This window comes from Orycteropus afer, unplaced genomic scaffold (assembly GCF_000298275.1).
Source record: "Orycteropus afer afer isolate SDZICR_OR568_19922 unplaced genomic scaffold, OryAfe1.0 scaffold00074, whole genome shotgun sequence".
In the NCBI taxonomy this organism is placed as follows: domain Eukaryota; kingdom Metazoa; phylum Chordata; class Mammalia; order Tubulidentata; family Orycteropodidae; genus Orycteropus; species Orycteropus afer.
In genome coordinates, this window is record NW_006921661.1 from 9,927,563 (window position 1) to 9,944,998 (window position 17,436).

General features: G+C 42.9%; 1 protein-coding gene across 1 annotated transcript in view; it reads left to right on the forward strand.

Moving 5' to 3' along the window:
- CLPB (caseinolytic mitochondrial matrix peptidase chaperone subunit B) overlaps positions 1 to 17,436 on the forward strand; it is a 217,569-nt gene that overhangs the window by 114,733 nt on the left and 85,400 nt on the right. The window contains exon 6 of the mRNA XM_007940977.2: positions 12,825 to 12,953. Coding sequence (XP_007939168.1) covers positions 12,825 to 12,953 — 129 coding nt within the window. The remainder of the gene's footprint in view (positions 1 to 12,824; positions 12,954 to 17,436) is intronic.

A 17,436-nucleotide genomic window follows, 5' to 3' on the forward strand; every position in this document is an offset into this window, starting at 1 on the left:
CTTCTGCCCATTTTTTAATTGGATTGTTTGTCTTTTTGTTATTGAGGTGTTGGAGTGTTCTATAAATTCTAGAGATAAGTCCCTTGTCAGATATGCAAATAACACATTCTTAAGAGTTTACCCCCACCCTTTGAACTTGATGATGTAAAGGAGAGACATGGACTCTGGAAAACTCCACCAGAGTTTGTGATCAGAGGTGGGGATCCTGGGCCAGATTGGATGTCATACTGACTGTCTTGTACCACTGGCAGGATCAGTGGCCTGTCTTAAATTTCCAGGCCAACTTTCCTGGTCTCTCTTTTCTCTTACTTGGGGTTGAGAGAAGATGGGCTTGGGGCCCTATGGGAAAATTGTCCATCATGTATCTCTAAAAGAATAAGTGCCAACCTGATCTTTTTAATTCATTAAACCTTTTCTGAGCTCCTGATGTGTGCCAGCTTCTGTGTTACACTGTGATAGGGTAAAACTGAGGTGACAGGGTCATTTTCTTGAAAAACCATCTAGTCCATGGGCAAAGAGCATGGTGTCTGTGAGAACTATTTTCAAGTGAGGTATGGTCCTTGAGCTCTAGGCCAACCCTGATGACCATAAGTGTGGTCTCTGTATGAAGAATGAAGAGAAATATAAGACACTTTGTATCATTAACCTATTTTCTGCTTGGGAGATACAGTTAGCCTCCATTCACTAAAGGAGTATTTATTGAGCATCTGCAATGTTCAAGAGTAGTTTTAAAATGTTAACTGATTTGTGTAGAGGAGAAGGAGATCAGTGAAAATCAGGTTGCTTGAGTTGTGAAGGATGGGTCAAGTGTAGATAAATGAAAGCAAGGAATAATGAAGCCGTACGATCACATAGAGAGAAGAATATAAGCCTTGGGTTGAACATACCAGCCTGGTCATTGGTAGCATAGTGGCTAAGGCACTTGACTGCTAACCGGAAGGCTGGCGGTTCAAACCCACCAGCCACTCCCCGGAAGGAAGATGGGCAATCTACTTCCGTAGTGATACTGCCTTGGAAACCCAAGAAGGGGTCGCTATGAGTCGGGTCCGACTCGATGGCACATAACGACGACGACGACGACGTGACTTTAAACAAGTTATATAATCCCTCAAAGTCCCAGTTTCTTCATTTATTAAATAGGAATAATAATACCAACATATGGTTCTTGTGAGGAAAATGGTTGCAAATTTTCTAGCACAGAATCTGGTACATAGTAAGTGCTGATTAAATAGCAGTCTTAGTATTCTAAATAAGAGTAGAATAAGCTTATTCTAATAAGCTGGTTTCTTATTATTCTAAAAGTTATATATGTAGTTATCTATTGGAGGAAAACTCTTAGTCCTGGGATATTAACCTTCAGGATTCACCTGTGACCTTTTGTCACAAAATGTGAAGTAGGTCACCCTCAGTGAACCTGGCATTCTGTGGTGCTAGTGTTAGAGGTGATTCTGGCCAGAAGTAGGGTACCATCAGGAAAAAGAAAGGGCACAATAATAGAAATATGTTGTTACCATTTATTGAGTCCTTACTACATCCCAGATAATTTGCTCAGCACCTTACATGTGTCTTTAATAGAACAGCTTTATTGAGATTTTATTCACGTACCATACTATTCACCTATGTACAGTATACAACTCAGTGGTTTTTAATATATTACAGAATTGTGCAACCACTACTGCAGTTAATTTTAGAATGTTTCATATTGTAAAAAGAAACCCCATATCCATTATCAGTCACTCCTCATTCCCCTCAACCCCACCAACCCTTACTGTTGTTGTTAGGTGACATCATAACAACCCCATGTGACAGAGGAGAACTGCACCATAGGGTTTCTAGGCCGTGATCTTTATGTCTGGTCTTTTCTCCTATAGAGCAGCTGAGTGAGTTCAAACTGCCAATATTTCTACATGTACAATTTAGAGACATTGGTTACATTCTTTGAGTTGTGCAACCACTCTCATCCTCCTTTTCCAGGTTGTTCCCTCCTTCATTAAATATATTCACTGCTTCCTATCTAATCTTTTGAGTTGCTTTTGTCAATTTGATCTCGTATAGATAGGTCTTAAAGAATATAATGCTCAAGGCAGACATTTTTTACTAGTTAATCGTAAGGTTTTCATGGGCTAATTTTCATTAGATCACCTGGTAGATCACCAGGCCTTTCTTCCTAGACTGTCTTAATCTGGAAGCTTCACTGAAACCTGTCCACCTTGGGTGACCCTGCTGATACTTGAAATACTGGTAACACGTCTTCCAGTAACATGCAAGCCACCACAGCACAACACACTGACAGTTGGCTGGTGGTCCATGTGCAGAGATTTGCCTATTCTGGATATTTCATATAAATGGAAATAAAATATGTGGTCTTCTGTAACTGGCTTCTTTCACTTGAAATAATGTTTTGTCTGTGTTTCAGCATGTATCATTCCATCTTATGGCTGGATAGTAGTCCATCGTATGGATATACCACATTTTATTTATCCACTCATCAGTTGATGGGCATTTGGGTTGTGTCCCCTTTTTGGTTATTATGAATAAAGCTGTTACAAACATTCATGTACAAGTTTTTGTGTGAACTTGTTTTAATTTTTCTTGAATATATTCCTAGGAGTGGATTTGCTGCATCATATGGTAATGGTAACCTTTTGAAGAATTGCCTGACTGTTTTCCAAAGCAGCTGTGTCATTTTGTATTCCCACCAGCATGTATGGGAATTCCAGTTTCTCCATATCCTCACCAACACTTGTTATTGTCTGTGTTTTTACATTATCTATTCTAGTGGGTGTGAGGTAGTATCTTGTGGTTTTGATTTGCAGTTTTCTGATAGCTAATGATGTTGAGCATCTTTTCATATGATTATTGGCCATTTGTATATCTTCTTTAAAGAAATGTCTACTCAGATTCTTTCTCCATTTTTTAATTGGATTTGCTGTTGAATCTTATGAGTTAGATGATAGTATCCTTGTTTTGCAAATGAAGAAACTAAAACTCAGAGATGTTAAGTATTTTGATCAGAATTGTACAGTTGGTGAGTTTTGCTTCCCATTCTTAGTGACTAACCTCCATGCTTTTCCTAATAAACCATGCTGCCCACTGAGGGTTTATGATGAGGATCACCAGGGCCCTTGTATGAGGATCTTGACAGCTGGAAGGGAGCAGAGAAGGGAGCAGAGGGAAGTCTGTTTGGGGAGATGAACTAGAAGAAACCTCTGTCAAACAGAGTAATGTGGATGTATTGCTGGGTTCTGAGACAAGAGAGGGACATGTTCATTTAAAAAGTCCCATTTTCTAAGTGGCCATCATTTCTGTGTCCCTCGCTATACTTCTTCATCTCTAATCCTTGCAGCAATCCAGTTAGTAGGTATTAATGTGCCCATTTTACCTGTAAGAAATTTCTAGTCCAGAGAGATTAAGTAATATTCAAGAGTCACTTAGCTGAGCCAGGATTAGAATCTAGGTCCTTCAGAGTCCAGATTCTGAATTCTTTCCTTTCAGAGATACTCTGTAAAAGATGGGGGCAGAGGTGTCATTTGTGGCATTGACAAGCTCTTGAGGGCAGAGCCTGTTTTTTATTCTCATGGCTGAGTCCATGGGCAGGACTTAATAAATGTTTGGTGGATGAATGAGGGGATACACTAGAAGAAATGCTGTTGTTGTTATGTGCCATCAAGTCGGACCTGACTCATAGCGACCCCTCCTTGAGTTTCTGAGGCAGTATCACTATGGAAGTATATTGCCCAACCTTACTTTTGAGGCTGGTTTGAACCGCTAGCCTTCTGGTTAGCAGTCAAGTACCTTAGGCACTATGCTACCAGAGCTCCTGAAGAAATGCTGTAGAAGGACCTAATTCCAACTGAGAGTTTGTTTATGGTTTTTTGTTTTCTTTGGGTTTTTTTTTTTTTTTTTTTGGTGAGAGGGAGGGTATGGCTGGAATATTGAGAGGTCTTATCTCAAGGGTGGTGCCCTAGGGGCTTTGTTCTAACTTTCTAAACTTGGGGCTTATGAGGATTGTTTCTGGTGCACAGGCATCTTTGGCTTCCCTAGACAGTGCAGATGGTGGTGGGATAGGTTTGGCCAACCTTGCATCTGTCTTGTGTTCTTCACAAGAACATTAGAGTAGGAAGAACCATCAGAGATCATCTAATCTAATGCTCCTCAGAGTGTTCTCTAAAGACCAATGACATGGGCTTTTAAAATGCACATTCCTAAGCCCTACCTTCTGAATCTGAATTGCTGAAGTGAGGACCAAGAATGAATTTTTAAACACATTCCCCAAGTGATTTTTCTTTGCACTAAAATTTGAGAACCACTAATGTAGAAAAATTCATCTTTACAAATAGAGAATCTGAGGCACAGAGGGGTTGAGAAAGAGGGGTTAGTGAAAGAGCCATTTTTTAACCCATTTCTCTTGTCTTCTGATCCATTGTTCCTGCTGTTTACCTTACTGCTTAATTCATAGAAAAACCATTGAGTGTCCATAGCTTTTTGGATAAAGTCCAAAGCCCTGCTCAGAATTAGGTTTCTGCCTGCCTGGCCAACCATGTCTCTGCCCACTGCTCCACCCTCCTTCACTCTGCATTCCTGGCTCCCTGTAGGACTGGCAGTATCTAGACAGGTAGCACAGTCTTTCACTCTCTGGCCTTTGCAAATGCCACTTTCTCTCCTGGAAAATCCTTCCTCTACCTGGCAAGCTCTCCCTCATCCTCAGGATACTTCCAGGAGATTCATCCCCAGGCCAGAGTATCTATGCTGCCTCTGGGCCCCTGTGTATGTGTGTCTCTCTCATAGCACTTACTGTACTGTAGGTGCTCAGTAATGGTGTGCCCATGGGTATGCGGGTGAATGAAAAAAGGCTTGCTTGCTGTTGCTATGTGGAATACTGAAGCGATGCTGTATGAACTACAGAAAATGTTATGAACTCATCCAGGAAGATCCTAGGATCTCAATGAGGAATCAGAGCGGAGGGAAAATAACAGAGAGAGATTGCAAGAGGTCTTTAAAAACAGTAATTAACTGCTGAATGTTTACTCACAATCAGTGTTAAAGGCATTCACAGTAAAGCTGAGAGGAGAGTACTTCTCTGGATGTGGAGGACTTTAATTGGGCTCCAAAGAAAAGGTAGGATTTGGAGAGGAGGAAAAGCTTTCCAGGTTGTGGAGGCTGTGGAAGAAAATGGAGGGACTTGCCCTCTCCAGGGATGGTCTCATGTTGACCCAGCACAGGGAGAATCCCTCTTGCCCTTTTTCCTGGCTGATGATAGGTACAAAAGGCAGAACTGGCAGCTCCCACAGAAGGTGAGGAGCCAGCCTGCTGATCCTGGCAGTAGACTAGCTGTCTCTTAGGTTATAGTGAGGATTTAACAAGATGGTATATGTAAAACACCTACCATAAAAGGCTCCATTTATCTCAAGTATTATAGATTCCCAAAAGAAAATTAATTTGAATTCACTTTTTGTTGAAGCTCTTCATACTTTTTCTATTTGAGTGGTGGTAGAAAAGATAAAATGATGAAATGATATCAGCACCACCACCACCCAAGATGGGAAATTCAAGGCCTCTCTAGTAGGTTTTAGATAAACCCCGCCATGAGTACTCCCCACTATAGGTGGGACTCCTGAGCAGTGGCATGAGGGGCAAATGCTCTGATTCCAGCTGTTGTTAGTTACCACTGAATTGCTTCTGACTCATGGTGACCCCGTGTGTGCAGAATAGAACTGCTCCATAGGGTTTCTAAGGCTGTGACCTTTTGGAAGCAGATCGCTGCGTCTTAATTCTGAGACACCTCTGCGTTGGTTCAAGTTGCCAGTTTTAACCATTTGCATCACCCAGGTACTCCAGATGTAGTGCTGGTGAAGCCTCATTACATCTTCTTGTCTTAACTTGCCTTGAGGGTGGGATATTGCTGAGATTCCAGAGGCTTTTTCCTAGGGACTCTTGATAAGAGCTTAGGGTACTCCCTCCCTGAGCTCCACATCAGCCAGCTGACTCTGGGTTTGTGAGGCTCAAGCATGTGGGCATTAGCAGTGGCTGTGTGGTGTGGTGGAACATAGGCCTTGAAGCCAAACAGGCTCAGGGTCTAGTCCTAGTGTGAGTTAGACAGGCGCTAATCTCTCTAAAGCCTCTGTTTCCTCATCTGTTCTATGGAGAGAATAATATTTGGCCAAGCTGACCTACTTGAGTTGTTACGAGGGTGAAAGAATGATTGCATTGCAGCACTCTTTAAATTGTAAAATTCTGTACAAATATAAGGGATTATTTTTGTGTCTACCATATTAATTGTAGAGTTTCCTCTCATGGAGACGTGCTCACAATTTGATAGGCAAGGGCATTGCTAGACACTCTATACGTTAGAGGATACCAGCTCCTGGGAGTGGAGTATGGAGGCTGAGCCTGACAGAGAGGGACTTGGAGCTGGAGTTGCCTTTCCTCTGTACAAGTCAGTGCTAAACAAAGCTTTTGTTATCTGGAGACCGCCCATCTTGCCTGTTAGACTTTTTTTCAAACTCTCCCCCAATAGACTTAGCAATGTGAGGACAAGTGCCATGTGGGATTAATTTTGGTATCTCTACTGCCTAATACAACGGAGAAAGCCAGCATCAGGAGATGCTTATGATAATGCTTAAAAACCTATTATCAGATTTGATTCTTAAAATATTTAAATACTCAGTATCCTCAAATCTGTTTCTCATACCCATTTTACAGATAGAAGAGCTTAGTAAATGGCAGAGCTAAGGTTCAACTCTGTATGACTCCTTTACTTTAAATCATTCTTTACCTTAAATAACTGTTCCTCATCATAGGAGACAGTATATTTGTGTAGTTTAAGCAGGGCTGGAGTGGGGCTAGGACTGCATGAAGGGCTTCAGGGGCTACTTTCCACTTTGCTAACTCCTTGGCACTGATGAGGCCACGGAATCCTGCAGAGTATATATGTCTGGCATGCATCTGCCAAAAGCTCCCAGACCGGCCTTGGCCACAGCACCCAAGCATACATTTTTCAACCTCAAAAGGCAAAAGTGTTATTATATACATACTTCCCATAATAATTGTTATGAGTTGGGAGAAAAAGGATGTCAAAGTCATGCTTTGTCACACTAGCTGTAGTCAGAGAGATGGAGGCCAACTGAAGAAATAAGAATGGCTGGCTTGAAGGGTTGGCAGGAGCCTAAGCCCATCTCACCTTGTGCTAGAGATAGTTCTGTATATGTCTTATGGGGAAGGGGATGGTTCACTGGCTGAGCACCAGTTGTAAACATGAGGCTTGAAAAGACCATGTTGGTGGCCAGCTGGTGAGATGATCTTGGACGAGTCGCTTTGTTTCCCTGGGTTGCTTATTTTTCTTTAGTGAGGGTAGGTTATGTGTGTGAGGACACATCCTATACCTCTCCTCTCCCCACCTCCTTTCTACCTTTGGCTACTTCTTTGGTTAGGGAAAAGTGTGAGATGTTGAGAACCAGGGTCTTCAGCAAGATCTTCTGGAGTAAGGCTCCTAAAACTGAATGATGTAAGGAAAAGAGCTTAATGATAGGACCAGGAAAATGGTCCCAGCCAAACTGGGCTGGGTCCCAATTCTATTACCAAGTAGTTATGTCATCCTTCTGTACATATACTTCACAAGGTTATATACTAAAATAAATAAGTAAATGAAAATGCCTTACTGATTATAGTATAGTGCTGTACTCAGTTGCAAAGAGTGTTCTGTGGAACCCCAGCAGGATTTTGGCAAGGGTTGGGTGAAACAAGAGAGTTTAAACAAATTAAGCATTTGGTTCTTAATTCAGAACTTTTTACATCCTCACTGTTAAAAAGGCTCACAGTTCCTTTCTGAAGTATCTGCTCCATTCCCCCAACTTATTTTTTCATAGAAAATATTCTGGGAAGCATAAGACCTAGACAGTAGTAATAATAAAACAAAAAACAAAAAAAAGCCAAACTCACTGCCGTCAGGTCGATTCCGACTCATAGCAACCCCCGTTGGGTTTCTGAGACAGTAAATCTGTATGGAAGTAGATTGCCCAGTCTTGCTTCCGTGGAGTGACTAGTCAGATACCTTAGGCACTGTGCTACCAGAGCTCCTTAGTAGTAATAATAGCTGACATATATAGAAGGTGGTATATGGCAGGCACTTCCAAGCCCCTTTGCACACAGTGTCTCATTTAATCCAGTGAAGGGGGACTGTTGGTATCTCCATTTATAGATAAGGAAACTTGACAAAGAGAGATTAGGTAATTTACCCAAGATTACACAGTAAATATATTCAGCTGTGGGATTCAAACACGTGCGATCTGGCTCCAGCACTCACTTAATTCAACAGACACACTCTATTGTCTCCACTAAATACATGTTGCATGGTGGTATTATTATTGTTATTATTACTGTTGTTATTATTACAAAAACTAAAATAATATTAGGGCCTTACTTATGTGAGTATGTATTTGTTAATTCAACAATTATTTGTCCACCACGTACTTATGGTCAGATACTGTGCTGAGCACTGGAGATACAACCATGGAGAAGAGTCAGACTTCTGTCCTCACTTAGCTTTTGGACTAGGGGGCACATAGTCAAGTAAATGGGTGCTTGCAATAAAATGGAATAAATACTGTAACTGGAGGATACCTAAGGTGCTAGAGGAGTTTTATGAGCAATAACTGCCTCACACTTGGGCAGAATTGCTAGAGGAAGTGACTTCTCATCAGGGGCGTGACAATGAATTGGGTTAGCAAACTGGGTGTGAGAGAGGGGAAAATCTACCAGGCAGTGGAGTGGTGTTTGCAAAAATTCAGAGGCAAGAAAGAGGATGGTGAGATACGAGACTTCAGAGGTGAGTGGAGGCCCTCCTCATAGACATTCTTCAGTGGCTATGGCTGTAATGCTGGCACTCCACTGATGTTTGCCCCTGAACTATATAGCCCCAGCCTACCTTGTTCATCTTCTTATGGTAAACACCTTTTGTATCTCTGTCATTATACTTGTGAAACTATATTGTCTTTTCTGTAATCTTGATTCTTGTATTAGACTGTTAATTTCTTAAAGTTGAGAACAATGTCTTATTTGTTATGCACCTGCAGCATAGTGCCTAAGGCACTTGACTGCTAACCAGAAGGCTGGCAGTTCAAACCCATCAGCCACTCCTCTGAAGAAGGTTGGGCAATCTACTTCCATAGTGATACTGCCTCAGAAACCCAAGGAGGGGTCGCTATGAGTCGGGTCCAACTCAACGGCAGTGAGTTTGGTTTGGTTTTTGTTTTCCAAAAGTTACCACTGTGTATTCATGCTCATTAAATGTTTGTTAAACAGCTTATATGTTGCCTTTGTGAAATGAATTACATTCTCCTACTTTCTTGGGCCCTATATCACTTTTCCTCAGGTTCATCATTGTATCCAGCAGTTAATGTCCTATGTGTCAATTCAGTGATGCCCTTAGGGGCTTTTGAGGTGTTGTGCTCTGTGAATCCCTGTTTCAGCTTTTCATTGTGCTGTTCTTTTCCCTCCTGGCCTTGATTGTAATTAATCTGCTTGATTCTAAGGCCTTCTCCCCAGTGTTCTTACTCCCTTCTAGTCTGCAGTGGGTTGGAAACAACATTAACTAGCATGATTTGATAAAACTGTTTGTGACTAAGAGTTAATAATCTCCGAGTTAGGTCCTAAGAGGCTCTCTTAGATGGGTAAAATGTAGACACCATTGCACAGGAGACTTTTATATTAGCTGCTGAGAGGCCCTCTTCCTGTTCTCCCTGTTCCAGGAAAAGTCAGATAATACCTAGGGGGGAGCAGCAGGCCATCAGTCTGGAGAGTCCCTGTGTGGAGTAGAAGAGCTGATTGACCACTGACTCTGTAGTCCAAGATACTGTGGTTGGTTCTCCAGCTACATACTACCAAATTCACTTTTACCAAACATTTGAAGTACTTCCACCCAGGCTAATGTATTAGAGGGCTAGCTATAAACTGCAGGCCAACCTCTATTAAGAACAAGTACCATAGGATCTGTGCTTGCACCTTCACACGAACAGGGAAAGAAGAGGAGATAAAAGCCAAAGCTGGGACCAGAACATCTGGCACTGGGCTCCTTTCTCTGAGTTCTGATTCCCTTATTTGCATAAGGAGGGTGAGACCATGATATGATGGAAAGAAAGAATGAAGACTCAGATTAGACTTGGGTTCAAATCCTCCCTCAGCTATTTATTAGCTCTATGACCTCAGTGCTTCCATTTTCAGGTCTATAAAATGGGAATAATAATACCTCCTATGTAAGGTAGCTATGAGAATTGAATAAGATTGTGTGAAATGACTGTGCCTGGCATAGAGTAGAAAAAGTTCAATAAAAAAAAAATCTGTTAGTATTAAGGAGAGTGGGAGGCATGACAGTCTTCTGGCTTTTAGGACTTTAAATGGTAGTTTTTGTAGGAGGAGAAAATACATAGACTCCAGTCCAAGTGCCTGGTGCTTTTTACTATCTAGCCAAGGTCACCTCTTGACTGAATGAATATACCCTTTTATCCAGTAGGAGGTAAGAAGAGCCTACCCTTTGGAGAGACCCTATGCCATAAGTTATGGGAGAATAGAGGTGCATATAGGCAGGGCCCAGGGCCCACCCACAACAAATGCACTCAGTGCTAATTTCTAAATGAGGTACATACTTGCGGCCAGATAAGGAAGTTCATCATGAGGCAGAAAGAAATTTCATCACCTGAGCAGAATAGAGACTGTTCTGGGGCATCTCATTCCCCAGGGAGAGCCATAGAAGGGTTACTTTCCAATTAATCATCTAAATAGGAACTTTCCAAGGCAACAGCCGTAAACCAGGGCTATCCTGGGTGGAAAGGGACATGTGGTCACCCATCCCAGAGGGCCTTGTAGAAGTGATGGATCTGGCTTTTTTCTATCAAAGCAGAGAATGTCAAGAATATTAGCATCAGAGAGAGCCTGGGGATTTTAGTTTCTTTGCCTACACAAAATGCTTGTTCTTACCTTTCCAATAAAAATGTTCACAGTGTATTTATTAAGGATAAAACTGCAGTTTATAAAATTATACATATAATAAATTCTAAGGCTATAGACCATATATGTTAATATTATATTTATATATATGTAATTTCTCAAGTTATTGAGATTATTGGTACCTTTTATTTTCTTTGCACTTTTCCATAATTAAAAAAAATTATTTCCATAATTTTAAAAGTCTTTTAAAAATAAAAATTGTGATGAGTAACAACTGGGGTTTTAAAAGCTTGTGAGTGGCCATCTAGGTGGCATCTACTGGTCTCTCTTCATCTAGAGCAAAAAAGAGTGGAAAAAAAATCAAAGATGCATAGAAACAGTTAGTCTAAAGGACTAATGGACCATGAGAACTTTAAACTATATGACACAGAGACCAGAAGAACTAGATGGTGCCTGGCTACCAATGCCAGCCGCTCAGAAAGGGATCAGAATTAGGTGGCGTAGTGCCTAAGGCATTTGACTGCTAACCAGAAGTCTGGCAGTTCAAACCCACCATCCACTCCTCAGAAGGAAGGTTGAGGAATCTATTTCCGTAGTGATACTGCCTTGGAAACCCAAGGAGAGGTCGCTATGAGTTGGATCCAACTCGATGGCAGTGAGTTTGGTTTTGGATAGAGTGGGAGAAAAATATGGAGCAAAACTCAAAACCATTAAAAAAAGAAAAGAAAAGATTAGGCTTACTAGTCTGATAGAGACTAGTGAAACCCCTAGGACTATAGCCCTAAGTCATCCTTCTGGCCTAGACTTGATCTCACTCCTGTGGCTTAACTCTCAGCTGAATAATAGGCCTATGAGCTGAACATCTTCACCAGGGTGATGTACTCCTTAGAACATACCAACCATGGGAGGTCAGAAGGGCAAAATTTCCACAGGGATAAATGTAGAGAGGCGGGAATGCATAGGCATGAAGGGCACAGGGAAAGGATAATGACAGGGAGGAAGTGGGAGGTGAGATGTTACACTGCAGGGAATGTAACCAGTGTCACAAAACAAAATGTGTATATGAACTGTTAGATGTAAAACGAATCTGCTTTTTAAAATTTCACCCAAATCACAATAAAAAGTTAAAAGAAAAATCATTAAATAATAGATTGTAAATATCTTGAGAGCAGAAATGTCTCACTATTCTGCTAAGAATAACCTTCTGTCTTCTGTCCCACCCCACCCCCATTTTATCCCAGTTTTCTCTCTTCACCTAGATAGATAACTCTTCTTCATCCTTCAATACTCTCATCTTCTGGAATCCTCTCTTCATGCCCAAGTTGAGATAAACCCACTCTGTTGTTGTTGTTGTTGTTGTGATGTGCCATCGAATCGGACCTGACTCATAACGACCCCTCCTGGGTTTCCGAGGCAGTATCACTATGGAAGTAGATTGCCCAACCTTCCTTCCGAGGAGTGGTTGGTAGGTTTGAATTGCCAGGCTTCTGGTTAGCAGTCAAGTGCCTTAGGCACTATGCTACCAGAGCTCCTAAAAACCCACTCTAGCTTCCTGTATCATCCTGTTATACTGCTAACATAGTAGTACTCTATACATCTGTTTATTATCTGCTTCCTCATCAGATTAGGTCAGGGACCATATCTGATTCATTTCTTTGTGCCCTTGACAAATACTAATACATAATAGATGTTAGTAAATATTTGTGGAACTAACTGGCCTCTGTTTTACCTCCTCATGGCCAGGCACACAGTAGGTATCTATATGTTTGGTAAGTGGGTAGATAAAGTGAGTAAGTAAATTAAAATGCCAAGAGAAAGAACATGATATTGGCAGCTCATGGTAAGTGTGACTAATGAAATTGTTTGTGTCACTGTTCCCCCAGTGCTAGTCACCCGAGAGGATGACTTCAACAACCGGCTAAACAATCGTGCTAGCTTCAAGGGCTGCACAGCTTTGCACTATGCTGTCCTGGCTGATGACTACCACACGGTCAAGGAGCTGCTTGATGGAGGTGAGAGCTTGGGCTGGAGGAGGTGGGGGGTTTGGCAAGGGAAGAGAGTACTTGGCAGCTTCTCCACTCTGGAAATGCCACACTTGCCCTGTGACCCTCTCAGAGCTGGGCATGCCTCAAGAATGGCTGTATTTCATGAGAGTAACCTGTGCACGTGTGATTTGCCCTCTTGTGTGTGTCTTCTTTGCCTCCATGTGTGTATGTATGTATGTGTGTGTGTGATGTACCATACCATCCTGCCTATCTGCATATTCACTGAAAGTTTTCTTAATTGTTGCTCCCAACCAAAAGCATCCTTCCTCTCCTCTGACTTCCAGTGCAGGGCTAGTGGAACAGTGGTGAGGCCCCTCAAATCCCTCCTAACCCAGTCTCAGAGAGGTCCTCCTTAATCCCCACCCACCCCCCAGTCCCCATTACTCAGAGTTATGGCACCCTATTCTTTTCTGTCATTGTACTTTTCACAGTTTGAAGTTGTTTTCATTATTCAATAGCTTTTTCCCTAACTTGACTCTGAGTTTCCCAAAGAGAAAAGCCATGGCTTACTTGTTGAGCCCTGTTCCCCAGCACCTAGCACAGTTCTTGGCATACCTTGAGTGATTGAATAACTTTTTCTTAGAGAACATTAGTTGTAATTAGAGGCACAGTATGTGCCTTCCAGAGCTTCAAACCAGTACTTCCTCATTCAGTCATTGCCGATGAAGTGAAACAAGAACTGACTCAAAGTTGTAAAATGTGGTGTACCAGAACAGGAAAAACTACAGTTGATACCCTGCTAGAAACTTCATTTCCCTCTTAGAAAACAGGGGTAGCATGCACGTTACATAGCAACCAAATCTCTTAAAGAAGAGTCGGAAACAATGGTGCCCACCTCAAAGATGGCAGTCAGCTGCACCACTTTGAATGTGTGTCACTCTCCATAGTCCTAGCAGTAATTCAGTCTCCTGCATCAGACTCCTGAAGGGGCTAAGTACACCTCTTCCAAGTCTCCCAGGGCTACAACCCATAATTTTTCCCATTCTGGTTATCATTCTAGTATACCCATGTTTAACAAAGTTATCATTCTAGTACATCCATGTTTTACGAATTCATATCTGTTCCAGTTTCACAGCATCAGCCGTGACTATGAACTGGACAACTCATTTGAAGCCCTGTGCCTTCACAGGCTTAGGCTGGTATGGTCCTAGAGGTCTAGTGCAGAGTTACCTGCCACCCTGCTGGAGACCTCCCCAGCATTCACTTCCCCATTCCCACTTCTCCTTATCCTATCTGAACCTCTCCTTAGGATAGGGAAGGTAGCATCTTGGCAGTATTATGCTGCTACTTCTTTAGGGCCTAGCCACTGTCTCTTGGGCCTGGACCCCAGGGTCCTCCTTATGAGAGGACATTCTTCATCGAACATGAGAGCTGGAAAGATCTTCAGAGCCCACCTTGATTGCCTGTCCCCTGTCCCACCAGAAACAGCTAGCTATCTGGCATTTCCTTGGATTTGTCTGTGACAGATCCAAGAAGACAGAGATGTCTCCCCTGAGTAGTTCAGTCTGACTGGTTGAAACAACTTCTTTTGAATGACTGTGATCTTCTTTCCTGTAACTTCTGCCAGCTGTTATCTGCAGCCCAACTTCTTTTTCAGAAGCCAATCTTTCAAGTTAAGTTCTTTCAGTCTCAGAGCTTTACCTCTCCAGGCCCAACATCATCGGATCTTCTGGCCCTTGTGATGTGATTGGGCTGGCAAAACTTCCCAGTAAATCCCAAATCTTACCACCTACAGTCAACCTCAGCCACACTGCCTTAAAACCCAGCCTGGCCCATACCCCTAGCTTATAGGGGACCTGCCCAGACCAGTCAGAATGTGCCTTGGTCGGGGGCATGTACGTTTTGAAGAGCAAGACCAGTGCCTGGGATGACAGTTGGCGTTTGGAGTGAGAGCTCATTCTGGGCTCTCAGAAGCAAAGACTTAGAAAATGTCCCCAAGCAGCATACTTCTCACGTTGTCCTTTGGAAAGCTCTCCAGTGAGACATTTGTAGCTGAGAATTGGAGGATTTACCATAGGGCCTCTCTCTACCATGCCTTAAAATCAATCAATATTCCCAGTAGTTTACATTTCTCTCTAACCCCCAAACAGAGAATGTACTTTAAAAGGAGCCCCTTGCCCCAGCCTTCCAGATCGAACACCTTTGAAATGAAGAGGCTGTGGACCTTTTATGAAGCTTTCCCCTACACCCATCCCCCAGATCCAGGCTAGCCCTTTGAGCTATTCCAGGGCCATGGTTCCTGCCTGTTGACTTGGAACAGATGCCCTTAGCCCTAACCTTTACATTTCTTCCACCTGCCTTTTTATCCAGCCTCCAGCCTCCATTTATACCCCTGCCCTAGCCTCCCAGCCTCAAGGGCCAAAACCATTAACCCACTTTTTTCTCCCTCCCTGACCTGAACAAGTGGCCGTCACTCAGGGCCTGCAGGCCTACCAACTTCTGACCTCCCTCCCCCTTTGACCTCTCTCAGTCTGCCTGTGTCTGTGACCAGCCAACCGAGAGGCAGGATCCTGCTCCCTTGTCTTAGGAGCTGTTGCAAATAACATTTCCTAAGTCTTCTGACCTCAGCTGACCTTCTGCAGAGTATCTCAGGGAAGGCAGGAGTGCCTTCCTTCCTGACAATCCAGCTTTTTTAGTTCGTACTTTGTACCACCTTTGCTGCAGCAGCTTACAAGCATGTTCTTTGTGAGGTCCAAGGCCGGCCTGGACACAGGTCAGCCTTTGCTCATGAGGTCTACACAGAGCCCTGTTCCTTGAAATGGCTTAGTTGCTAGGGGTTTAGAGGGTTAGAGCTAGGGTGGCCTGTAGGCAGCTTTTCTTGCCCTCTGACCCCAGTCCCCATTTGAGATCTGGGAGGAGATTTCAGACAGCAGCATCAGTCTGATAATGTGGGAAGCTCACTGGCCCATTAGGAGGCAGCATGGAGTAATAGAAAGGGCACCTCAGGCTTCGCTCTAGTCAACCTAGGTTTAAATTCCAGCTTCTCTCCCTTCCCCCCATTACCCCATTAGCTATATTTTGCCTTGGACATGTTATCTTACCTCTCTAAGCCTCTATTTTCTTACCTATAAACTAACACCTACCACACAGGAGTGATATGAGGATTAGTGATAACATCCATAAATACCCCTGGTACATGGTAGTTGCTCTATGATTGGTAGTTTTCATTATGGCTTGTTGGATAAAGAAATCAAACTCTCACCCTGGCAGTTGTAATCCCATTCCTCCCAAAAATGGAACCTGTACTCCGTTAGGTGGGAACCTAACGGCCTCTTAATTCTGTCTCTTCCCACATCCCACCCTGCCTAGAATGTCGTCTTGTTACCATTCTTCCTGTCTGAATCCTCAGACTCTTCAAGGCCTCCTTCTCTCAGAAAGCTTCTCCTGATCATCAGGTCCACTCTGATATATCCTCTTCTGAACTCCTACAGTATTGGACTGGGTGCTTAGTACAGACTGTTACAGGTCACTGCTCTCATCTTCAGGAGGCCACAGCATAGTGCAAGTGGGTTTAAATCTCAGCTCCACTGTATGACTGTCAGCTGCCTTTTTACCCAACATCATTTATATCCCCTGCCCTAGCCTCCCAGCCTCAAGAGCCAAACCATTAACCTATTTATTTCTCCCTCTCCTTACTGCTTTAAACCTTAGTTTTCTGGTCTGTAAAATAACATCTCCCTTACAGCCACTTGACATCTCTGAGACTGTGGAACTCAGAGGGTCCTAACATGGATCAGGCAAACTGTCCCTGATCCTGAGAGACTTTTAGACTGGAAGAGGAGACAGATATGGAAACAGGCAATTACAGCTGGATAGATAGATGCTCTGGAAGAGGGCTGGACAAGGGGCTCTTGGGACACAGAGGAGGAAACATCTGATTCTGCCTGGTTGAGCAGGGAGGTGGAGTCAGTTACAGAAAGCTTCCCAGAGCAGGTGTTACTTAAGTCATGTCAGGAAGTGTAGAGGGAGTTTGCCAGACAGATTTCTATGGAAGGGTTTTAAATTAACTGTTGCCAATCTTCCACCTCCAACCTTAACAGAAAAGTTAAGTACACAGGTCTGTTTTTTATGTTTGAAGGAGCTGCTTCTGGCTTTGTTGAGGGCTTATGAGCAAGTAGCCTCTGCTTCAGCACTTGACTGCAAGGAAAAGGTTTGAGGGAGGGAGGAGAGAAGAGGAGAAATTAGGGAAGGTTGCAGGAGGCTCTTCCTTCTAGTCCCTGGAATGACTCATTTCCATAATTCCAGGACTTTTAAGGTGCTTTAGCATCTGTTTCCTCTCAGAGATGTGATCCCATTACCAAGCCTGTCTTCCTAAAACATTAATTGTAGCCTTCCTCCACCCAGGTTCCCCCTAAGAATTAGCCCTAATGTCCTAAGGCATTTGTTGTACACAAGGAATTAACTTTTCTTCCAGGCATCTAAAGTGGTACTAGTTAAGTACCATTCTTGA